Source organism: Microtus oregoni, unplaced genomic scaffold (assembly GCF_018167655.1).
Source record: "Microtus oregoni isolate MIOR12 unplaced genomic scaffold, Mior012 000038F_ref0000394, whole genome shotgun sequence".
Lineage (NCBI taxonomy): Eukaryota > Metazoa > Chordata > Mammalia > Rodentia > Cricetidae > Microtus > Microtus oregoni.
This window is the reverse complement of record NW_024543097.1, coordinates 13046047-13072803: the sequence shown is the minus strand read 5'-3', so window position 1 is coordinate 13072803 and position 26757 is coordinate 13046047. Positions and strand designations below refer to the sequence as shown.

The 26757-nt window shown below is 37.5% G+C and overlaps 1 protein-coding gene across 2 annotated transcripts in view; it reads left to right on the top strand.

Moving 5' to 3' along the window:
• Positions 1-26757, top strand: part of Fer (FER tyrosine kinase) — a 315759-nt gene that overhangs the window by 140040 nt on the left and 148962 nt on the right. For both annotated transcript variants that reach the window (XM_041631741.1, XM_041631742.1), the window contains one exon: positions 699-821. In XM_041631741.1, the coding sequence (XP_041487675.1) occupies positions 699-821 (123 nt within the window). The remainder of the gene's footprint in view (positions 1-698; positions 822-26757) is intronic.

Sequence of the window (26757 nt, the reverse complement as noted above, 5' to 3'; positions counted from 1 at the left end):
TCTGGCCTCTGTGGACATCCACACACATGGCTGTGCTCATATGGCACATGCATTTCCGGTAACAAAATAATTCTTCTAAAACGGTGTTAAGCTCTGAGCCTGCTGATCTCTAAGGCATTGGCCCTGATACTCTTTATTTCTTTATCTTCATTTCTTGTGCGAGTGATGTTTGAATCTTTATTTATTGGCCAATACTACATTGGAGTCCTGTTGTAGAAAAACCTATGATATTAGCAAATAAAAATGATTTTAGGTATTAAGTTATTTATTGTTGTATCAGGCACCCTCAAACTTTGGACAGTATTTTTGGTACTGAATGTTTATTGAATGGAGCATACATGGAGAAACATGCTAACATCTTCCTTATGTCTAAACTTGAGTGAACTGCTTGTTTGCTTGGTCACCGTTTTAGTAAAATGCAATTCTGTTATCCTCTCTTTATACTATAATAATGATGTGAGTTATATGTATTTTGAAAATTTTTCTGTCAAAAGATTTGGCAGTGGACTAGAGTTTTATTTTTCTGTCTATTTTTAATTTTTACTATCTAACAAGTGTGTGGTTGAGCATTGTTAAATATGTTTATGTTGCTGTATACTGACAGCTCTCCTTAAATAGAACTTAACTCATGGATAAAGGTGATTTTTTTTCTGAAACAATGGCTTCCTAATAATTCTGCTTTGTTGTTCTCCCTCTAGAATCTGTATCGATTTGAGGGCACTGGGTTTTCAAATATCCCTCAGCTTATAGATCACCACTTCTCAACAAAACAAGTCATCACCAAGAAGTCTGGGGTGGTTCTTCTCAATCCTATTCCTAAGGTATGTTGAACTCCATTTTTTGTTTGTTTGTTTTTTTTTTTTTGTGTGTGTGTGTGTGTTTTTAAAGAATACTCATTAGCGCTTTTCACAGTGAAGAAAGTTTTTAAGTTATGTGTTAAAGTCAGCATAAATCACTTCTGTGAATACCACTAACTCCTGGCATAGCTGGAATACAGACCTGCTTTAGTTTTATTAAGATGCATAGCCTTTCTGCTCAATATTTGCTAGGATACATAATGGTCTCATTTCTTTCTTTTCCAATTCATCTTGAAAGATGTAAGATTCGTGCTTTGAAAGGTTCTAGCGAAAGATTTGAAGATGAACACATGAAAGAACATGTCTAGCAATGAGGAGTTTAGTCCAAATTTGAGGTTAGAGTATGAGATTTACAATGCAGCGCAAGTTTGGGACAGTTTGAAGCTATGCTGCTCTTCTCAGAAACCATACCTTCCCGACCAGCCAGGTCAAAGGTTGCTTTAGGTTGACCCCTAAGATCTATCACTCAGTTCTTTGATGTGCTCCAAGACGTGTGAGATAGAAATGGGCATGAGAAATATCGGCATATTCCAGCCAGCACCTGAGGCACCTGGACCACAACAACAGTGGCCCCCATGAGCCCCTCAGCACTTGGAGTATTGGGGAATGGGGTTGGGTATGGCAGGAGCCCTTTCCATTATATGTATGTATGTATGTGTGTGTGTGTGTGTGTGTGTGTGTGTATGTATGTATGTATGTATATATGTATATATATATGTGTATATGAATATGAGCAGCTTTTAATTCAAAGTGACAGTCCCAAGAATGCTGTTATAATTGGAAAAATTTTAAAGTTACTGTGTTTTCCCTTGTCAGTCTGGAAAATAATGTCTGTTTAGAGTGATCAGTCTCAAGACTTTACCATTAATACATTCAAAAAAGTAAATACAGTTCTAACGCAGTATTGCCCCTACAGTGTATCCCCCAACATTTACTTCAAATTCATCTCATCACATCTAACTTCAGTTTGTTCTTCCCTCCTTCCACCCGACTTCCCAGAAGCCACAAGCCCAAGGTTACCTTTAACGTCTTCTACACCAGCTTCTGCAGTTAGATGACAAGAGTTTTGTGTTCTTAATTAGAAGTGTGAACTTCAGTCCCAGTGTCTCCTATTATGAATCAACCTCAATTTAAAACACACATTTACCCATGTTAGGCTAATACAAAATAAACTGTTCATACATATCTTGATGCTTGGCTTCACAAGCCAGCCAAATATTTGCACAATCTGTAGGCTCAGTCAGGTCCACAATAGAGATCAAATCCATGATAGAAATTAGCTTGCAGACCTGCACCTGAGTAGGGATATAGAATTTCAAATAAAATTACATCCCTCACTACATAAAAATTTCCACGAAATGAACTTAGGTAATGGATTAGATTCTCTAGACTATTACATGGTCAATTATTATTTTTCTGTCAGATCTATAATACTGTGGAGTTGATTATCCCATAATTTTCTAGCACTAGCTATGCAAATAAGTGAATGCTGGAAGCTGTAGAAGGTTAAAGAGCTGTAAATGATGGTTTTATGAGGTAAAAACTTAAAACTTATCTACCTATTAGGCTGATATAAAGGCCTAGTATTTGAAATATGGACATTAGTATCTGTTTATTGTAAACATTGCTATACCCTTGGTTCACAGTATCATGTTACTCTTTTTAAAAGATAATTGTAATACAGAGTTATGAAAGACAATTTTCAGTTATGAGTGGAGAAGAAATTGATATGGATTTTGTTATAGTTGTGTTATCACCATATATCTTCCTTTGAGAAGTTATTTGTATTCTTATTACTGAATCTATTTCTTGATTTAAATTGTGTAAGAAGTTAATATATTTGACCATATAATATGCCATATAAAATTAGATAGAAAATACATAATTTTCATCTCTCTAGACTTTATTTTTAGCCTATATAGAGAGCATTATTTTGTTTAGGTGCAATTTTTGTTTTCCATGTGTTTTTCTCCTATTCATGAAAATATAATTTTATTACTGTAATGCCTACAGTGACTAAAGTATGTTTTAATCTTTATTCTTTGCACTCATAAGTGCAGGGAAACTAGACAACTAGAATGGGAGAATTGCTTGAGTTTTACCACTTAATAATGCTATTATTGACTGGGTGCCTTACCGTCTGTTCCTCACCTGCATTGCCTCCCAGAGCCCATGGAGGAGTCTAGGACAGGGGAAGTATTGTTGTAAGTAGGACTGTCTGATCACCCATATTTGTCATCTTAAAGCAGCAAACCCAGTGGGCTTCCATGGCTTCTTCTTTCCTGGTTTAGCTGCTTCTCATGAAGCACTTCATCCAAGTGCCCTTCTCTGTCTTGTATAAATAGTGTATTCTTATCGGGTGTTCCCTCCTCCTTTTCTTATTTTTCCATGGTTAACTTCTAATGGTTATGTATATGCACCTTTATAGACATCATGCATTCTAATTATTTTCTCTCCCTCAAGTGCAGTGTAAGTTTTAGAAGGCCAAAACTGTGTTTGACTTAGAATTCATGCCTCCCTAGTACTGGAAGAGTGCTAGATCAGAGCAAGCTTCCAGTGAATGTCAGAGGATTGACTCCATCGGTTAGTTCCTAGGACTTCCGAGTAACACCCCCTCCTTTATCCTCTTCCCTTCCTTTGTCTGGGATCGAGTGCAGGGCCTCCTGAGAACCTAGCAGACACCCAGCCCTGGAGGCACAGCCCTAGCCCTTGGCTGACCCCCCCCCCCCATATGGATTATCTTCGGTACCCCTCCCGTGTTGCTATGGGATATGTTTTGTCATTAGCTCTATTCAATGTTGTTGTTGCTTTTAACATCAGACAGGATGATGAGTGGGCAGCTATTGCTTTACATGGCAAAGGACCTGCAGACAGAGGCAGTGTTGGAGATTGAATCCGTGTTGTTAACCATGGATTGGAGCGTAGACTTTAGTAGAAGCTAGAAGAACTGTTTATTTTAAGGAGTGTGAGTGTGGAGTCAAGGAAAGTGAGTCTTTTCTTTTGACATAATACTAAATTGGAAAGAGCCAGCCACATATTCAATCCTATACGTCTGTATAAAAGGCAAATCAGGCTGAGCAGAGCCGAATTTTGAGATACAATGTAGAATTTGAGAAAATATAAGTAAAAATTTACCTAATTTTGCATTTAAATGGCACTTCAGAAGTTTATTATATTGGGTAAAGCTAGTTTTTCTCCAATATAGCTTTTATAGAAGAAACTGTCTGGATGGTCTCAAAGCTCAAGTGTTCATGAATAACCATCGGTCAGCCAGGCAGAGCCGCTTCTTGAGCCGTAGGCTGTGCTTGCCTTCTGGCAGAATCTGATAACTGTGGCTGTTTACCAGACTTTAGTGTGGATTGCCAAAATCTCACAGGCAGATAATGTTGATAAAGTAGTTCATTTTTCCATGACTGCGATAACGAACTCATGTCCAGAAGAGAGGCTGTGGCAGCAGCACGAGGGATCAGTGAAATCAAAGAGCATCCTGAGAGCAGAGGGAGGCTCCAGGGGAGGCGCTGCGCTGTTTCAGGTGACTCGGACGGCTGCCACGTCTCTCAGTGCTGCTCTCTAAGGTTATGTTTTTATAGTGGCTTTGACAAAGTTTTTTTGTATGTTGAGTTTTCTTTGTTTAGCTTTTTTGTGAAACCAGAGACTTGCTTTCCCTACATCTGTGCCGATGCTCCTTAATTTTTTTTTTGGGGGGGGGGGTTCGAGACAGGGTTTCTCGGTAGCTTTGGAGCCTGTCCCTGAACTAGCTCTTGTAGACCAGGCTGGCCTCGAACTCCCAGAGATCCACCTGCTTCTGCCTCCCGAGTGCTGGGATTAAAGGCGTGCGCCACCACCGCCCGGCTTCACGCTCCTTAATTTATTAGGATCCTCTGGGTAGTTTTTAAGTTAATTTTACATTTGAATAAAGAGAATAGTGGAAAATGCTCATGGTTCAGCACAGGAGATATTTACTTACTGTGCACTCTCTGCTCAGCAGCATTCTGACCTGTCATGAGTAAGGACTCCAAAACCAAAGAGTAAGGCGGTAACAGAGCGGCTGTGCTAATGTGGGGAGGGTATGGTTAGATGCTGTGCACTCTGTGGCATATGGAAAGCAATAACTACTGTTTTTCATTTTAAAAACATTTAAAATTTAATTTTTGGTGATTTGATACATGCTGTCCTTGAACCCACACTGTGGCTGAGAATGAACTTAAACTTCTGGTTCTGTATCTCCACCTCAATACCATGCCTGGCTTGACTTAAATATTATGATCAAATAAGGTTTCTTGGTATAGTTAAGGTAGAGATGTGAAAATCAAAGAGCTATCTTTGTGGTTACATGTAGAGTAGAGGTAACAGTAAAATCATTAACAGTCTAGCATGGACACCAGCCCATCAAAATGTTTCATCAGTCTGTTGGTCTCTCTCTCTCTCTCTCTCTCTCTCTCTCTCTCTCTCTCTCTCTCTCTATGGGTGTGGGTGTGCGTATGAACATATGTATATATGTTCCCTGGGAAATAATGCTGTTCACTTTGAATAAACTGTAGGGCCAGGATGCTGGTAATAACTGTGCAAGAATGAGGCTGGGAAATGGGCACAGATAGACTGACTTAATTTCTAGGTATATTTTTAAAATGCCAATTGTTTGTTGAATACCTTAAGACATTCACTTTGAGCAGAAACATTCATCAGGTTTCATAGTGAGTCTCTTAAAACAGAAAATTCAGGTTTAATAATAATAAATTTTAAGGTACTTTTAAAAGTATTGATATAGTCATCCAAATACATAATAGTAAATTCCATGCTTGTCTAATGTTTTTTAAGCTATCTGTATGTTTGCAGTTAGTTCTTCTATGCTATCATTTAGATGGGAGTTTTAAAAGGTGCTATGTGTTTAAAATTTGAAAGGAAAGATGCTGTTTTTAACTCTTGAAAATGAGATGATTAAATATGTCAGATTTCATTTATAGTTGTTAAAATCCAGTTTGTGGGAATTTTTTGAACTAGAATTCATACTGTTTACACTTCTACTTACTTTAAGACTCCTTTAAAGTTTGATTTCTATTATTTTTAATTATGGTGTGTGTTTTTGGGAACAAGTGCCCATGGGGCACAGCAGAATCAGTCACCTGGAGCTCGAGTCAGAGGTGGCTCACATAGGTTCTGGGAACCAAACTGAGCTCTGTGGGAGGAGAGTAATGCCACTCTTAGCCACTAAGGGATCTCTCAGTCCCTTTAAAATCAATTCCATTCCTTAAAAAAAAGTTAATTAAGCCTATTGAGAGTGGAAAAGCACACACAGAATCACACACTATTTCTATAGGAATACACCAGAAATACATACATCTCCATTTGGGCCTTCGGTTTGAGCAAAGAAAGAGAGCATCTTATGGTAAATCTGTCATCACTGTCGGTTGTCGTCTGTGGAGCTCTAGGTTTATTCTCCAGAACTTGCTGGGGTGTCATCCTTGAGTCTCAGAGAAAAACTAGTTCATCTCAAAATTTAAAGCCAGTCTTGGTGACCAATATATTTTTCTTAGTGGTATTATATTTGTAATCCTATTTAAAACCTTCTTAAATACTGTTGTTTTTATTGTCGTTGTTGGGTTGTTGTGTGTGAGAGTGGAAAAGGGCGTGGTTATTTGGTAGGGAGTTTTATTTCTTAATTATTCTGCCAATATTTAAAAGGTAATGGAAAGAGACAGAAGAGACCTGAGAGAGATTAAAAGATTTTCGTTTGGAAATTCTTATCCCAGTTGAAAGGCAAGACTTCCTGTTCATAGTACAAATATGGCCTTGGTGTATCCTTCATCTATAAAGTAATTATTAGGCCATCTATATAAGTAGACTTAGGGGCATGTTGAAAACAGGAAATTCGATTCACATGATTTTTTATATGAATATAGATACATGATGCATATTTTCCCTTTGTTCCTGTTGGAAGCTATAGAGTAGTGATAAAGAGAACAAGGAAAAAGAGCATGAACTGAAGTTTTCCTAAAATTAGACTCCATATATAGTACACATGGTTCATATGTATCTTAAAAGTATATTCTGTATTCTCATGCAGAAGGGCTGTTGTGTGAAGCACACTTAAATTAGGTGATGTAGTGTAAATTAGGAAAAACATTTTGGAAAATACTACCAAGGGTCTTCAGAAGGTCAGAAGTAACACTGGCATATGCTGCTTTAGTTCCTTCACTAGTTTGCAATCAAAACCATGAAGTAAGCACATGCAAGAGATATCTTCACTGCCATGTTCACTGCAGCATAAATCAACTTTCCCAAGTAATGGAAACAACCCAAGTATTCATTAACTGATGAATGAATAAAAGAAAATGCCTACAATATGATACTACTAAGATAAGTATGCATGATGTCATGTGGAAATTAAAAGAGCTGGCCTGATGCCAATGGAGTGGTGTTTATTAGGGCCACAGATAGAGGAGGAAGTGTAGGGTATGGTACAGGCAGGAATGAGATATCCTGGTGAGGTGTTAGGCAGCAGTGTTATTAACATTAATAATGAAATATTGTATGTTTCTTAAAGTTCGGAGAAAGTGTTTTGACTCTTTCCACCATTATAAATGATAAATTTGAAGAAAGAGTTATGTGGAACTTGATTTAAACATTGTGTAATATACACATGTATTGAAATACCATGCATTGAAATATCATGTGTTACTTCATTACTGGTTATAATTACTATGAATTTCACCAAGCTCTGACAAAATGCCTCTAAAAGTGAGGAATTTCCTTGGAATTTAAGCCTGTGTGCCTCATTTATTGTGGATGTGGGAAAGGAGTGGGGAAGATACAAATTTACATAATATTTAAGAGGTGATTCAGAGCTGTAAATATTTACCCCCAAAACAAACAAGCAAATAAATAAATAAAGTGCCTCAGGCATCCAAATAAAAAATTAGGAAAACGCAAACCTACAATTAAGTCAAAGGAACGCAGAAGAAAAGAATAAAAAGAAAGCTTAAAATTACAAAGCTGCGAAAAGAAAGTATCAGTGCTGCTTTAAAAAGCAGTCTGTCTGCGTATAAAAGATTTGCTGATCAAGAAACACTCATTTCATAACATTCTAGATCTCATCAGTATACAAAAAGAAGCTAGTGATTGAGAAAACAAGACAAACAGCCAAGTAGAGTAATTGGCCATAGAGGTGAATAGACAGTTCAGAATTAGAAATACCTTTCAGTGCCTTTTAATGGTATTATAATTCTCCACTCTCAGTAGATGAAGAAAAATTAAAGCTATAATCAAATGCTGTTTCAATCTAGAATATTAATCTAAATCTCAGACTTTAATATCTAATTTTCTTGGTAGACATAGCAAAGGCTCTCGTTGATCATTTACTTTGGAGAGTATGAGCTGGAAAACCCTTTCTACAAGGTAATTTGGAGAATTTGTCAAAATTATAAAATATGTAGCTTTGACTCAGCAGTAACTCATAATTTCTCTCTTTGTCACATTTATTTATGTGTGGGATTGTGTTAGCTAGTCACTGCAACATTGTTCATAGCATCAGCAGATAGAAATTTTTACTATTAGGTGCTAACTAAATAATTCACGGTCCTCTGTCTGAAGGAGTTCTGTTAGGGAGTTTTCTGTGTTCTGAATAAAGAGAGTTCCTTGGTATATTAATTATAAAGGAGAACACTACAAATCAGAGTTTATGTTGCATTGCTCTCATGTGTGAAGATTAAGGCCTTTAAGATCATGTGCCTGAATTTTCTATGTGATCAAGAAACACTGATCATATAGATACGGAGTGGGTTTGTAGTGCTGTGGTATAGAGCTTTCTTTGACATTCATGAGTTTGATTGCCAACATATATGTGTGTGTGTATACACACGTACAAAACTAATGCTGAACTTACATGTTTGTGAAGGGCAGGGGAGATGTAAAAGAAATCAGCAACATTTTATAATGTATTATTACATTTTAGTGTACTTGTGTGAAGTCAGAGGACAGCTTCCCAGAGTGAGTTCTGTCTTTCCACAGTGTGGGTCCCAGGGCTCAAACTCAGGTCATGAAGAAGTGCTCGGTAGTAAGTGCTTCTGCCTACTGATTCATCTCACTGCCTCGTATTTTACATCTTCAACATTCTTAGCCCTCTGAATGTATTACTTGCTCAACATTCAAATACCTAAAATAGTCTTGTGATGTGGCATCTGCTGTCAAGCAATTGTAACTTTCCAGGAAGTTGTTTTATTAGAACAATATGAAGACCAAAATTGGACTGGGAAGGTGGACCATCTGTTGAGTTCTCGGCACATGGAACATAACGACCTGAGTTTGAATCCCCAGCCTGACTCAGTTTGGCAAGGCTGAGGATGTCTAGGGCATGAAGGCTAGCCATTCTAGTGTGACCAATGGCTCAGGGTCAGTGAGAGACTTGTTAAAAAATAGGAGTGTAATTGGGGAAGAACTCTTGGCCATGTGTTCAACATCTACCTTCATTTCTTTTGATAACATTTTTCCAGGATATTTTGCTTATTTTTTTTAACAGTTAAAGGAATGTGTATGCCATGATAACTAGGGGATAAAATAAGATTTCTGTCTACTTGTGCTAATGGGGACAATGAAGTGAAGCTAGCCATGCCCTTTCTAGTTTACCAGGGCTTGTCATAAGATGTCACGTGACCAGCTGTTACCCTTGTCTGAGGGGTTTGGCTGCCATGCTGGATCTTTAGTAGACCAAACCACTTGTCACTGAAATGTCCTGAGATAGCTTTATGTTCAAAAGGAAAACGATTGTTTATATGGCTCAAGGCTTATCTTCTAGAATCTGCTTTTTAAGCTTTTAGACCCCGTAGTTAATTCTGCATGTACTAGTCCTAGAAGTAAGAATGTGAGCTATAATGACTTGATGGGAGGAATCCCTGCGTGGCCTGCTTTCCACAAACCCTAAACTTCCTTAGGTCTTACAATTGAGCAAGGCTTTGAGTGAAACACAGTGCATGGCCTGCTTCAGAAGGTGGATGCAGATGCATGAGAAGATAAAAAGACAGTACTTAAGGACGGCAGCTCCTGTTGACTCTGTCTGTCACACGCATGGATGCCATGCATGTTCGCCTCTATACAATACACCCAGCAGGACCAGATGCTCGTGAAACAGAATTTGGAAAAAGTCATCTGCAAAGCAGTATTTAGTATTCTCTTACTTTCATAAGATAAAATGCATACACAAATAAGCTTGAAAAGTTTACCGGTGTTGCAGAAGATTTATGTTACTTTGTGTTTTGAGCAGTTCTGGGTTCAAGAAAGTCTTGAAATTCTTTCTGTCAAAAGTCATTTTCGTCGTATGAAAACGTAACTCTAACTTCATCCTATGGCAGTGTTAGTAAAATACTGTAGAGTAGAGTGTTGTTTGGTTACTAATCTCAGTTTCTTTTGGGGGAAGTTGAAGTGAGACCCTGAACACACAAATGAGGAGTCTTAGGGTACATTTATAGAACTAGATTGGAAGAAGTCATACAAAACTGTGTTCTTCTTTTGTAATGTCTTAGTGTAATTTTATGAACCTCAATTTGAGATACACTTATAAAAGATTTAATTAATATTTTAAAAATAACAATATGTGTTTCAGGAATATAGATGAGAAGGGGGGCTTAAAAATGCTTCACTGAAGATGAACTTGAAGCAGGTCACAGTAAGAAGGGGTCAGATGCGGAGGAGGAGAGATGCTGTTTGATAGAAGTACAGAGTCTCTGGGGCTTGTAAAGATGGCAAGAGTAGTCCAGCAAAGTGGGTGGTTTGAAAGCTGAACATCATGAAGTGTTCCCATGGAAGTCAGGTTTGGAGAGCCTCGATTCCAGGATTAAACATGGTGCCCAATGCTATTTTGTTGCAGGTGGATGAGCAGGAGTGAGTATAGCGTAAGAATAGCTTAGCTATACCACCTGACTCACCAGTTTTGAAGCTCAGCCAGGTATAGTTGCCTGGAGAGTTTAACCAATACATTAGTATGTCAGACAGCAGCAGCCCAATTTTCATTTGCCATGTCTGACTCTGAACATGCAAAGCTATTCCAACTTATGTTACCATGATGTTTAAGTAGGAGTAGGAACACATTATCAGTACAATGGAAAAATAAGCAACAATGGGAATTCATAGTTTAAAGTGTAAAGCATACACTATTGACGGTCTATATAAATTGTAGACCGAGATTGAAATTTAGTTGTAACTTCCTGAAAGATGCTAGGGGAAGAAACAATTTTGAGATTGAAAAGGAATGAAGAATTTTAATTTTTTCTAGGCAGGTTTTATTGCTAACAGTCTCAGCAGCATTCTGCATGAGGATAGGGATAGTCTACTAGGCTCTGGCATTTAGTGCCACAGACAAGTACAGGCAAGAGCAAAATGTAAAATACAGCATTGTGAAAAATACTTTACCTTGTCAGTTTTTCTCTGTGTTGTACTTTTATAGGACAGAATAGAAAAGTTAGAAAATTCCAGATTTATGATCAAAATATTAAGAAATTAGCTTTAAATACTTTAAACTTTTAAGCACATGCCTAGACAGCAGAGGGTTACACTTGTGAAATGCAAGTGATTAGTTCTAAATTACTCAGACATTTGCAATATCTATACTTCCTCCCTTTCCAAGTTATGAATGCCTACATTCAGAAAATGCAAAAAAGGTCTCTGGGAGCTGGAGAGATGGATCAGTGGTTAAGAGCACTCACTCAGTTGTTGGGGAATATTATTTTCAGGTGTGTGACTTTAGTTTCTGCTACATTTGTTTAACTGTGAAGCTGTGTTGCAGTGCCTGTCTAAAACACCTGGTGGGCTAATAAAGAGATGAACATCCAATGGCAAGGAATAAGCAAGGATAGGCAGGGCCAGCAGGCAGAGAGAGTAAATAGGAGAAATCTGGGAAGAAAGATCAAGAGATCAAGGAGTAAGAAAAGATGGGGCCAGCCACCCAGCTACACCCAGCCACCCAAACCATGGAGAAAGGTATACAGAAATAGAGAAAGATAAAAGCCCAGAGATAAAAGGTAGTTGGAATAATTTAAGAAAAGCTGGCAAGAAACAATCTAAGGCTGGGCATTCATAACTGAGAGTAAGCCTCTGTGTGTGATTTATTTGGGAGCTATGTGGTACCCCACCAAAATCCAAAAGAGTAAAACATCACTCAGTGCTCTTACACAAGGCCTGAATTCCATTCCCAGCAACCACGTGACCTATGTGTTAGGCTCTGTGAGAGCAATAAGCATTTTTTGCTTGATTTTAGGCAATCTTCCAGAACCCAATACATAGGTGACAGTAAATATTTGAAGCCGGTGGATTTTTGAGATAATGCTGAAATTTAATGAATTTTGATATATTTGAAAAAATAAAATGACAAATAGACATTTTTTATATATACATTATTATATAACATGGGAATTTCAACCTTCTTTTTCCAAAGTGGATCCCTGTTTGTGTCTGCCGTGTGAACTGCTGGCTATGTGCTGCAGCACGTGGCTGAGGGTAGGCACGGATGCCAGCTGTCTCACAAAACCATAAACTTACTTAAAACATGTCCTTTCTGCGTGTGTTGTAACTGGATGCTCTGTCCTTGAGTATGGGCTTTGAGATGATAATGTTGCTTCACAGCATCAGAACGTTGACTGTTCTGGTTAGATGAGGGGGGAATTCCTTTGGAAGGAACATAGGCTTAGCTTCAGTTTTGTTTATGTAATAGTTTAATTCTTATTTATCATTTTCCTTTTTTTATAATATAAGTTTTGGAGATGGGCATGTTGCTCAGTGGTAAATGCTTTCCTGGCAAGTCCCAAACCCCTAGTTCAGTTGCAAGAACTGAAAAAAAACAACAGAAAAAAAGCTTTTTCACATAGCAAGTTATTGTTTCATAATTGTATAGTTACAGTCCTCTTAGAAGGTATTGTACATTTTAAAATACAGATAGAAGTGTGTTTGATGAACTCGTACTACTCTTCTCTGTACCTTAGACTAATGTAAACTATATTTAATTGGCTTAATAAAATTTATTTGACACTTTAATTGAGATTCTTTATCTGATAGTAAAGTGTTGACCCAGTCTTATATAATATTTAGTATACCTTATGTGTAATACTGTTCTGTACTAGCCTAGTTCAGGAGTGAAATGATAAGGATATGCAAGAACAGGCAAGCTTGTTTTACCCTGGCAAAGAGCCCTTGGTGTTTTATCTTGCTAACTCAATTCATGTTCACCTTCTACCCAGTCCTTGAAGAGAACAATTAAATCATACCACAAAAGACTTGTCTCACATCCCCTTTTACAAAGACTAATAAATATGCATGTTAAGAATTTTAATGGCATTTAAATAAGAGTGTTTAAATTAGAAAGACCACGGGCATTAGAAAGATAACTGCAGATGATTTTTTTAATAGAATGCTTTATTCATATATATATATATATATATACACACACACACACACACCTTGGAAAATGAAATTTTATATTTTTTCTTCTATACTTTATGTAACAAATTACATATATTAAAAATGGAACAAAAAGTTCACAACACTGTAAAAAGGAACTATAATTTTGTTGTCATTGACTCTCGAGTGGGGACTAGCTGTATTGATGAAAAGCAGAATCAACCTCAGCCAATGTTAGTTATTATTTCTATCATGTATGTCTTATAGTAATAGGCATTCATATGTAAACCATGGACTCTTTAATCTGTGGTCTTACCGATAGGGAAATTTCTAACTGGTGGTCTCAAATAGGTAGAATTTTTCAAATACTAACTAGTGGTATTGTTTTTTCTTTTTAAGTATGTCTTTTGAAATCATTGAATCAGATTAGTTGGAAAACATGAGGACCATTTCTTTTTTCTGTGTGCCTATGGTGTTTGATGTATGTGTGTAGTACATATATGTAAGTATGCAGTATGTGCACCCATTTACCACATGGGGAGCTCAGAGAAAGATGTCGGGTGCCTTCCCCTATTACTCTGCCTCATTCCCTTGAGGCAGAGCATCTCACTTAACCCTAGGACATTCACAGCGAACAGAGGCCTCCCTTCACTTTCCCCCGGAGACTGACGTTTGTTTCTTCGACTTGCAGGATTGTAAGCTAACCAGCATGTGCTGCTTTAGACCATCATGGTTTGCCGTCCGCTACAGTAGCAGTAGATGCAGAAGTGAAGTGAGAAATGCAACGTGATTATTATTTTATGTATCTTTGTCTTGGGGGTGATAGGAAGTTTTGGAAGGTTTCATTCTAGGAAGAATAATGATCAAATTTGTATTTTATAAAAGTAATTGTGGCTTCATTGTGGAAGCTGGTTAGTGTACTGATGACACGTGATAGATTGTAATGACAAAATGAGATGTAAAAAATCAGTCTGGGCTTATATAACGATGGGATGTTACTGAGATAAATTAACAGATTTGTGAACCCCTAGCTTAGTTACCTGTGAAAGACTTGGCAGTTACAACAGTTACTTTACTTTCTGCTCCCCCCTCAAACTTGCAGATGGAGGAACTTTGGGAGAAGGGCTGAGCTATCCTAACAGGTCCTGTGGGTGGTCCTGATGCCAGCTAAAGTTGAAGGGTCATCCATGCAGACTAACCTCCGTGGAAAGGAAAAAAAGGCTCGCAAGCCTGTAATCTCTTCATTACCCGGTCCTGTGATTTAGACAGCAGGAGTATAGTGAAAGTACATGTCCTTAACTTTGGAAAGACAAGGTGGGGAGGAAAATCACTTTTTAACAGGGGGAGACTCGTAGTTATTTGAAGTATAAACGATGACCACTTTAAACTTTAATCATTTCACAGTATCACAGTGATAGGGAATCAGTGAAGCAGAAATGCCTATTTTATGGCTTTTTGGAGAAGTTGATGTTCCAAAATTGATTTTCACAGTCTCATTGGAATTTAAAAGAAAGATACTTAAAATAGTATTCTGCATGAAGATTATAGGTGGTTTTTGTTTTTCATCTTGTATGTTTGCCATAGTCATTCAGAGGTGGCTTTTAAACAGAAGGTATAGAAGCTTACATATTTAAGAATTGGAAATATAACCCTGTGATTGACATGTTATATTTTTACTGATCAAGAAAGCCAAGTATTATTTCTTCAATGAAATGCTTCTTATTCCTATATAGCATATTATTTGAACATACTTTAATTCCCCTGCTCAACATATCCCACTTTTTTAAGTGATAGACTTTCAGATTCTCAAATCTCATTTCCTCCCTCATAACAGTGACAATCCTGCCTCATTGGCTCTGTCAACTTAAGTGAGGTAGTACATGTAGAACACATGTCATTTGCTTTCGCATTTACTTGTTTTCTTCTGTTATGGATATGTCCTAGCCTGTAAGTGATGGGAAGGATAGCATATTGTTGATCCCATTCTGTTATTTAGCATTTCCTATTCAGTCAGTATTTCCTGAATGACATCATCGAGTTGGTGATGAGATGCTGTGATAATTTGTACAGAGCTAAGAGTGATGTTGGAGGTGATTGTGTATTCCAGTGCACGTTTCTGAGTAAGGAATAATTTGTCTCCACACTGACGATGCATCGGATGCAGACGCGCTCTTAAGCTTCAGCGTAGTACGTCCTACGCCTCTGCTGCTTTCTCAGCACCGCTGCTGCCACTTGGCTGCCTGCCTCCTTACAATGCCTCTCAGCCTTTGCTGTAGCCCAAGGTAAAATCTAATTAATTTTTAATCGAGTTGAGTTTTGACTGAAATCTGGACAATTGGTTCATAGAATTCTAGGTATACAATACATGTAAGGTAGTAAATTAACTTTTGTGACCTTGTGACAGAGTATTTTTTGACATGACAGTATTTCTCAGCAACTGCTTCACCACATCAGGTATTAGTCTTTCAGAGTCATCTGGGACTACTAAGCTAAGAGCAGAGGAAACACTGTGGAGTTTTCCATTGGAGCCTGTCAGGAAAATGTGACTTTAGACACTTCAGAATTTAATAGCAGAATCAAGGTCACAAAGGACCAGGAGATAAATGGTAGTATAAAAATCTATTTTCCAGTCCTTCTACATCTGCTAAAATGCATCCTTCTAAAAACAGTTTAATTTTGACATAGCTTGAAGACTCTACTCTAGGCAAACTGACACACACACACACACATAGACACAGATGCACACACACCTACCTTCAATTGCCTGGTCCGCTTATGTTCTCTTTTTCTGTCAGCTTCTGTCTGTCTCCTCACCCGTCATTCCTTTCCCTTTCCCTCTTCTTTTTATTTTTCCTTCTTACTTTCATTTATGATTTTTTGCTATGTCAACAAGTATTGATAACCTTTTGTATACTTGCTGCTAGCAATGCAATGTAAAGCAGACATGGTGCCTGTTCTTTTTAAAGCATATAATGTAGGTACTTAAATGTAGAAGAAAAAAAATCTCATAAGCTAACAGTCCCACCAGAGCTTCTCTGTAATCTTTGCTTGCCACACTCGCTGAATATCTCCCGACAGGTAAAGGATCCCTAAATGGTTTCCTCCCTCCTTTTTCCTTCCCTACCACAGCCCTTTCTTAGCCTTCTCTTTGTGGAGAGTTCACGTTAGTAGAGGGAGAAATGGAGAGAATGTGGGAAGGGGGACTGAGGGCATACTCACTAGAGTATAGAAGCTACTCAACTGTTCAAATTGGTAACAATTAGAAAAATAGAAGTATAATGAGATAAAATTCCCCACTACAACTGGGCAATGGTGTGTATAATTGTAAATGTGCTTGGGATTAAAATTTAAAACATGAAAACACAGTGGAGAATTGACTAAACATTTGAAAATATAGAAAACTGGAGCAATCTCTGAGAGCAGGTAAGAAGGCCCATGTGACCTGCAGTAGCAAGTAGGAAGGCTCCTGCGACTCTGAGCACCCAAGAAACCTCTGGGAGTGCTCAGCGTCCTTTAGGAGCAGACAAACAAGGCCCTAGTGAATTCTGGGAGCAGACAAGCAAGCAATCTCTGGGAGAAGGCAGCCAAGGCCCAAGCATCCTCTGGGAGTAGGCAGTAGCCCCGACTCTACCTGGAGGAGCAACCATCTGAACCTTGGACCCATTGGCACCTGGAGGAGTGATCACCAGACACAGAACCCTAATTACATCAATCAGAGGAAAAGATGGATAGACAACAAAGTAAGAACACACTCAACACCACAGAGAGCAACACGGCACCACCAAAAATTCGTGGCTGTACAAATCCAGCCCTATATAAAGTACTAGAAGGAAAACTCCAACCAAAGGAAATCAACTACCCCCACAAATGCACAGACAATAAGTGATCTCACAGCAAATCCCAAAGAAGGGAAAAGCACACACAATAACATTACCAACAATAAAAACTAAAATAACAGGAACTAGCAGTCACTGGTCATTAATATCCCTTAATATAAATGGACTCAACTCACCTATAAAAAGACACAGGCTAACAGATTGGATATGAAAACAGAGTCCATCCTTCTGCTGCGTAGAAGAAACACACCTCGACCTCAAAAACAGATATCACCTCAGAGTAAAGGGTTGGAAAAAAAATTTCCAATCAAATGGACCTAAGAAACAAGCTGGTATAGCTATCCTAATATCAAACAAAATAGATTTCAAACTAAAATCAATCAAAAGAGACAAGAATATAAAATATCTTAGAGTAACTCTATCTAAACAAGTGAAAGTCCTGTTTGACAAGAACTTTAAGTCTTTGAATAAAGAAATTGAAGAAGACACTAGAACATGGAAAGATCTCCCATGCTCTTGGGTAGGTAGAATTAACATAGTAAAAATGGCAATCTTACCGAAAGCAATCTACAGATTCAATGCAATACCCATCAAAATCCCAGCAAAATTCTTCTCATACCTTAAAAGAACAGCACTCAACTTCATATGGAAAAAGAAAAAAAAAAACAGAATAGCCAAAACAGTCCTGGACCATAAGGGAATAAAGGAGGTATCTCAATCAATGACTTTAAACTATTATAGAGCTACATACTGAAAACAGCCTGGTATTGGCATAAAAACAGACAGAAGGACCAATGGAACCAAATAGAAGACCCAGATATCAATCCACACACCTACAAATACCTAATTTTTGGCAAAGAAGCAAAAAATATAAATGGAAAAAAGAGTATATTTAATAAATGGTGCTGGCATAACTAGATATCACCATGTAGAAGAATGAAAATAGATCCATATCTATCGTCATGAACGAAACTCGTCCAAATGGATCAAAGACCTCAACGTAAAACCAACCACACTGAACCTCATAGAAGAGAAAATGGGAAGTACATTTGAAGACATTGACACAGGAGACCACTTCCTAAATATAACCCCAGTAGCACAGACACTGAGACCAATAATTAATAAATGGGACTTCCTGCAACTGATAAGCTTCTGTAAATCAAAGGACATGGTCAACAAGACAAAACAGCAGCCTACAGAATGGGAAAATATCTTCATCAACCCCACATTGGACAGAGGACTCAAGAAGCTTGACATCAAAAGAAGAAATAATCCAATAAAAAATGGGGTATACACCTGAACAGAAAACTCTCAACAGATGAATATTAAATGGCTGGAAGATATCCTCAGGCATCAGAGAAATGCAAATCAAAACAACTCTGAGATTCCATCTTGCATCTGTAAGAATGGCCAAGATCAAAACACTGATGTCAGCTTATGCTGGAGAGGATGTGGGGGTAAGGAGAACACTCCTGCTGCCTTGCTAGTGGGCGTGCAAATTTGCACCATTGCTTTGGCAATCAGTATGGCAATTTCTCAAAAAATTAGAAAGCAATATACCTCAAAACTCAGCCATACTACTTTTGGATATATATCCAAAGGATGCTCAATCATATCACAAGGACATGTTCTCAACTATGTTCAAGGCAGCATTATTTGTAATATCCAGAACCTGGAAACAACCTAGATGCCCTTCAACCAAAGAATGGATAAAGAAAATATGGTACATTTACACAATGGAGCACTACACAGTGGTAAAAAATAATGACATCTTGAAATTTGCAGGCAAATAGATGGATCTTGAATAAACTGTATTGAGTGAGTTAACCCTATCCCAGGAAGACTAATATAATATGTACTCACTCCTAAGTCACTTTTAGACATAAAGCTAAGAAAAACAAACCTACAGTCTACAACCCAAGATAACCTAGACAACAAAGAAGGCCCCAAGAGAGACATACATGGATCTACATAGGAAGGAGAAAAAGTAAGATCCCTAGAGTAAATTGGGAGTTTGGGGTTCACAGGAGAGGATAGACGGGGAGGGGGGAGGAGGGAGTGGAGCAGAGAAAAAAGCATAGCTCAATAAAAAAAGAAAAGAAAATATAGAAAACAAGATAGTGAAAATGTTTTTACCTCAAGACATAAGTAAATCTTCTTATTACACTTAAAAGCACACAAATGTGACAGATTAGTGTTTTTCTGAGAGAATGTGGGGAGACTGCAATGAAGGATGCATCAAAAATCAGTTGGAAAAGGAATTATCTCTCAAGAGCAGAAAGTTATTTGGTAATGCAATGTTGAGATACCACTTTAAGTATTACATTAAAAACTGATTAAAAATTTACAAACATCTAATAAAGAAGAAAGTAGTGTGTAATCATTATAAGCTCTTGGACATAAAGACAAGATTTTCAAGTTAAGAATCATATAGAAAAATTTAAGCAATAATATTAGCAATTTTGATTATTTAATTAATTATACACTAAATGTCAAAAGAAAGAAGGCCAAGATAATACGATAACAGCAAGTAGGGAATTCCACTCATGCTAGAAATAACTCGTATAAAATGAGAATAAGATTGCTAAAAATTCAACTCTTAAATGGAAACTCCCAGCTTGGTAGCTCAGAAGGAAAGGACACAGCTGATTATAAAACATGGTTTCCCAGTCAGTGTAATTTGTAATGAAGCTACAGCCGACGCTCATTTTCTTGTTTAGTGATGGCTACCGAATCCCAGGCTATGTGCATGCCAGGCATACTAGTCACCCCACATACAACCCTTTTTCCTGTTTCCATCTTTATGGCCCTTCGAGACAAGGTTTTGCCTGCTGGTTTTGTTGGCTGTGAACTCCTTGGCTCAAACAGTCCTGCTTGTCCCAGCCTTTACCGTTGCTCCAATTATGGGTTCATCAGCAAGCCCCCAATAGAGTTCATTTTAAAGTAAAGTTTTAGCAGAATTGGAAAAGACGACAGAATGCTTTTGATAAATTAAGTGCTTGAGGGGCTGTTTTGTGAAGATGGTTATGTTTTGTTTCACTCTCATCATAAGAATTCCATGTAAAGTGAGCATGAGAGGATAAGAGCTCTAGTAAGAAAGAGTCACCACTAGGCTTGTACTGTTTGCTTTGGAGGTCACTTGTCCTCCGTCTCCACATGCCTGCATTAGTCCTTTGTTCACACTGCTCCTGTGATTAGCATAAGGTCAAGGAATGGGTCATATTTTTGTGTCTTCATGGTGCTTCATTTTCCCTTATTTTAAATATTAAATAATTAATGGGGCAATTTGGATTATGCTATAGACTTAGTGCATTCTTCTGTTTTATTTATATATATACATATATATATATAAACAAATTGTGTAACAGTAGCTTAATAGTAAAAGTATAAAATAAAAAATTAGCCTAGGCATTGAGATAAAATATTGTCATAACTGAAAGGAAGCCAATATTATGGGTTGTATTTTAAAGGAATTGTATCACTTAGGTTAGAGTACAAGAAAAAAACATGTTCTTACTCACATGTTTAAGCCTAATGGTTCTCATTGTATTTTTTTGTGCCTCTTGTAATGAAGCTTTAAAAAATTGATTGATAATAATTGTCAAAAAGTAGATTTACAAGTTCATAAAAAGTACTGTGTATAATTATCTTATCTCAGCTGTGCATGGCAGCATGAGCCTTTATTCTCAGCACTCAGACGACAGAGACAGGTGGTCTTTGTGAATTCGAGATCAGCCTGGTTCATGTAGTGAGTTCCAGAACACAGAACTATGTAGAGAGACCCTGTCTTAAAAAAAAAAAACAACTAAACTCTCATCTCATATGTATTAATATTTCAGTGTAGAAACTATTATGGAAGTTTGTAGTAGTGTTGATGAATACAAGCACATGCATATATTTTACTTTACACTAGCCACTTCATACAGGTCCAAGAAACACATACCAAGGTATTTATATAGAAATTATAGATGAAGAAATTTTAGGAAATGGTTGGGCAGACTTGAAAATGATGACATAAGTAATAGTCCCTGGAAACCGACATAGAAGATGCTTCTTTGTAAGCCCTGAACATGAGAGAGAAAGCCAAGAGACTGATTATCTCCTCACAGAGAGAACTGAGTCATCCTCATTAGCATCTTGAAAATGAAGCTTAATTGAAATCTTTCTACAGAAATTCTCTACTGTGGAAAATTGCTGAAATGAAATATGATTCTATACTAACATCTTTCTACATTGACATTGTGTATAACATCTTCACTCATATATTAATATTTTAGCATAGAGATTATGAAAAATATTACAATAATCTCAATTTTTAGTATTAAATTATCAATATAATTTATGTGGGAAAATAGTAAGGCTTTATTGAGAATTATATGAAGTATGTATTTTAAAACTAGCTATGAGTTAGTTTTTTTGTATTCATGTACATAAATACATAAATATGTATGTGTATTCAGATAAGTTTCTGTATAATGGTACCCTTATTTGTGATGAGAAAGTGAGAGTAAGAAAATGACTGGTATAGTAATGCGAAGGAGAAGTTGGTGATAAGGGGTTTAAATGCCAGCATTAATTGGTCATATCTATTTAAGTACGTGTGTGTGTGTGTCTGTGTCTGTGTGTGTGTGTGTGCACATGTGTGTTGTTTTTCAGCTGGCATCTAGTTGTTCAAGCTTCTGTGCTCTCTTGTATGACTTGACAGCTTAACTGCTCTTTCTTATTATCTTTTTATTTTATTTGCATTGGTGTTCTGTCTGCATATGTGTTTGTGTGAGGGTGTCAGATCTTGGGGTTACAGACAGTTGTGAGCTGTCATGTGGGTGCTGAGAACTGAACCTGGGTCCTCTGGAAGAGCAGTCAGTGGTCTTAACTGTTGAGCCGTCTCTCCAGCCCCACTTTTCTACTCTTCACTGTTACTCTCTAGTTCTGTGAATTCAATCTTTTTAGCTTTTTATTTGAGTGAAAGTGATTTTTTAAATTATTTTACTGTAATATCCCCAAGCTCATTGTACTGCCATAAATGGCAGGGTTTTATTTGTCTTTATGGGTGATTAATATTCTACAATCATAATTCTGACTATAAAAAAGAATTTTTACTCATTCAGTAGTTGATGAATAGTAGATTGATTTAATAACTTCTCTGTTACAAGTAGTGCTAAAACAAATAGGGTGTGTGCGTGTGTATTGAACATACTGGTTTCCTTTCCTTGAATGTTTACATTTGTTTGTTTTGCTTTTAATTTTCAAGAACATAAGCAGTGCATAAAGAACACCTTTGTGTGGATGTGAGGCGTGTGTGACACCTTCTTTCATTACATGTTTCTGGACCTAGAGTTGACAGAAGAAAGGGCCCACAATTTCTTAATATTGTTAGCTACTAGCAAGTTGTTTCCCAGTATTTGAGTGCTAGTTCATAGTCCCGCTTGCCCCAGCAACAAGTTTTTATACCTCCCTGATTACTAGAGAGGTTGAATATGAATACATATATCCTATATGTCTTTATGAATCATGTATATGCTGGTTCAAGCTGGGGTGCCTCTTGGAAGGGGAGGAAGTCTCTTTCCTATAACTGTCTTGACCCACCTACGTTGTGTCCACGCCTATTATTGTTTTCTGATTTTATTTCTGCATCCAGAACAGTTGTTTTGGACCCATCTCCTTTTATTTCGCCAACCAGTGCCTTGCGTTTGGGGGAGAAGGTAGTCTTTAGAATTGCCAATTCACTATTTAATCTTGACCCTTCATTTCCATAAAAGTGATGAATAAATTACATATCAGTTGATGTCAAGGTTTTATGAGAATTGGATATAAACATGTAAACATAAATCAAGATCAATAAATTTATGTGAAGTAAATAAATCTTTTCTTGTCAAAAACAACATCAGGTCAGGCTAGGTGGCACGGGCTTGTAATCCCAGATATTGGATGGCTGAGGTAGGTATTTCCCAAGTTTAAGGTCTACCTGGTCAGTTTAGTAAGACAAAATACAAAGACATTCCAGATAATGCTCAATAATAGACTGCTTTCCCATCATGCACTGAGCTCCTAGGTTCAATTTAAGCACAAAAAAAAGAAAAAGAGAAGGCATCAGAAGGAAATGTTATTTATCAGAGACAGGAGAGATGGTACAGTGGTTAAGAGCACTCTCTTCTAGAGAGGACCAGCATTCATTTCTCCCCACCTAGCAGCTCAACAATGGTCTATAACTTTAATCCCAGCAGATATGTGTGCTCTTCTCTGGCTTCCATGGGCACTGCTCATAAGTTGTATATAGATATCATGCAGATAAGACATCCATAAACATAAAATAAATAATAAAAACAATTACAAAATTATTTGCCATAAAAACAGTAGGCATTTCTATTAATGTATATAGTACAATTATTCTAAAATAAAGAAGCTCATTATCTACTAGAAAAATAGTCAAAGAAAAAAGAATAGTTATGAACAAAACAATGTATAGAAAACATAATATCCCAAGTATTCAAAGAGCTATAAATTAAAAACATTAATGATGTGGCTGAAGAAGTGGTTCAGCAGTTAAGAGCACTTGATGCTCTTGCAGGGAACTTGGGTTTGGGTCCCAGTTCCACATGGCAGCTCACATCTGTCTGTAACTTCAGTTTCAGGGCATTCAGTGACTTTCTCTGACCTCTGGGCACTGTAAGCATGTGGTGGCACATAAACATACATGCAGGTTAGCACACATATACACAAAATAAAAATCAGAGCATCTTGCAAAGGACAGATATGCTGATGACACCTTTGAAGATGCCGCGATGAAATCTATTTCTTTATATGCTAATCTACAAAATTAGATAAAATAAAATATGAACAGTTATGCGTCACTTTCCCTGTCCAGCTGATATTTTACGTTAGGAACGCACAAATGTCATTGCTAGAAACAGTATGAAGAACTGCACTTATCCTCTGCTGATGAAGATGTAAGCTTTCACCTGTGGGGATGACTGAAGCCAAGCCAGAGTTACGCTGGACAGCAGTTAGTACCGCAGTTCCATTGGCCACTCAAACGTTTATTTTCCCCATTTCTCTTGCTCAGTAGCCGCGTATTACTAGTGACTACGCTCTGCATGCTGCCGTTTTGTTTTATCTTTGAAGCAGGGTATCACAGTGTAGAATAGGCTAGCCCAAACTCACATCCTTTTTTCTAGGCCCCGAGATTACATGTGTGTACCACCTGACCTTCTCGGATGCTTTACTGAATAGCAGTCATTATTAATGCCAAAGTACTCATATCCTTTTTTAATAACCCCAATTCTAGAATACTTTGTGAACGAATACTATAAATAAACTTGACAACTGTCAGAGCACTGAAAATAATAGTGAGAGAATGGAAATAGTCCAAATGTCCAAAATGTAGCAGAGAAATAATTGTCAATTTACATGTGAACAAATTATATAACTAATCAAGAACTTTTTGGACTAATGTGAGAATATGTATACAGTATGTTGCTGAATGAATAGAAGCGCCATAAAACAGCATGGTTACTAATAACAATTCCAATGTTATTTTAAAATATTTTGAACTTTACGTTTAAAGCCTACCCACATTGATCACTCTTTGAAGAATTTTCTATTGTGTGTATTTGCATTAGTCATAAGAAATTAAAAGTCAAAAATGTGTGTTTGGTATTGATCTCATGAAACAATAATGATGCCCATTTTAAGGTTTTGTTTCATTTGAAGTTTAGAGGTGAGTGGCGCATTTCCATATTCAGTACCATATTGTACATGTGTGGGTGATATGTCTTTGTATATGTGAATATGTGGCAATGGCAAGAAACAGAATTCGCTCCAAATGGCTTAACTGAGGAGAAAGTTTACTGAGAGATGTACTGACAGACGGGCTGACGTGTGAGGTGACTCACGGTCCCTGAAAAGCCACACTTGGAAGTCTAGACACAAAGGGCTAGAGGGGTAGTGTGCTCGGACTTCGCAGAGGGCCTGCACTGCATAGCAGCGCACAGGAAAAGAGGAGAGAAGCAGCTGCTGCCCTCCTTCCACCTTGCAGCCTGTAGGAAACTCTGACTAGAGGCCCATCCACCAGAGGTCCTCAGAGAACACCTGGGCAGGGGACATGGCTCAGCCGGGCAAAGAAGAGGAGCTGGAGGAAGACATAGGTTGGGAAATGGAGTAGCCAAATTCCTATATCCATGTATGTGCGTTCACGTAATGTACTTCTGGTGGATAATATATTTAGGTATGTTGTGACACGTAAATGTAAAGCATCTATCATGTGCTCATGAGCAATTTCAATATTTGTATGTACTCACACATACACAAATACACATTGACAGGGTGCTTAAACTCCAGTGGTTACAGAAAGCTATGCTGACTGGAAAAGAATTCTTAGAGGATTGAAAGCTTTGCGGGGAATCCTTTAAAAGTTACAGATGTTCTTGCATATAAATGAAGGCACACTAAGTACAGAATTCAGGTGCCCTTGAAGTAGACATCCCTTAAGAGCAAGGCTGAGCCTGCCCCCTCTTGCACTGTATGCATGCTGAGGAAGTGTCCATGCATGATAGACCGTAGTACATTCATTTCCCTATAACTCAGTACTGTCTGCATTAACCACAGTACTTAAGACAGAACTCTTACAATGTAATTTATTAACTTTTAAAGAGCAAGTGTAAAATTTCAAAATTCTTATTTTTAAATAATGTTGATGGTGAGTTTATATTCTAAGAACAACTCACAGTTTGTTTTTGAACTTGAAACTACTAATATGCCTATTATAATAGCTTCATGAAGCAGAGGGGGATAGGTGATTTCATGAATGGTAGCATTACATTTTAGGGAGATACTGCAATTCCACATTCTCTTTGCACTTCTCTGTATTAGGGACACAGGATACAGACAGTTGTACAGTTTTCACTGAGCAGCAAGCAAGGTTTTATTTAATGTACACCAGTGATGAACAGGGACTTCATAACTTTTCTCTGATAGTTCTTTTTGTGTTGTTATTGGCAGAACTCTTATTGAAATAGGAAGTTGGGGAGGGGAATTCTTACATGTGATTTATGATTAGTTAAAAACATAATTAAAGTTTCCTTTTTATAGAAATTTACTTTTATTTTTACTTTCCAGTATAAATGTCCCTACAATTGACCTTGGTTTAATGATTACAGTACTTATGTGGAAAAAAACGTCTTGTCTGCACTGTACTTAGGCTTAAAATTGTTAAGACGGCCAGGTGGTGGTGGTGCTCGCCTTTAATCTCAGCACTTGGGAGATAGAAGCAGGCAATCTCTGTAAGTTTGGCACATTTGGCAGTACTTTGCTACAAAAAAGTTGCAGGACAGCCAGGGCTATTATACAGAGAAAACATGTCTGGAAAAAACAAAAACAAACAAAACAAATGATTGTCAAAGCAGTATAGTGATCCTAAAGTAGAGTTGTAGAGGAAGAGCTTTGGCAGAGCTCAGTTCTTTGATTCAAAAACTTACCCAAATCTCTTGACTTTGGTATGAATAAACTTCGCTCTGCAGTGCCTGTCTTGGATATTCTGACATACTAATCTGATGTTAGTTTGGGAGCACACCAAGTTCAGAGGTATAGATAAGTAAGGAAACCCTGGCCTTCGCGCAGGATCTGACATGCACTTTAAGACACTATTCTTTTCCTTGTGTCAGTGCTCTCCTTTAGCAGTGGCTGCT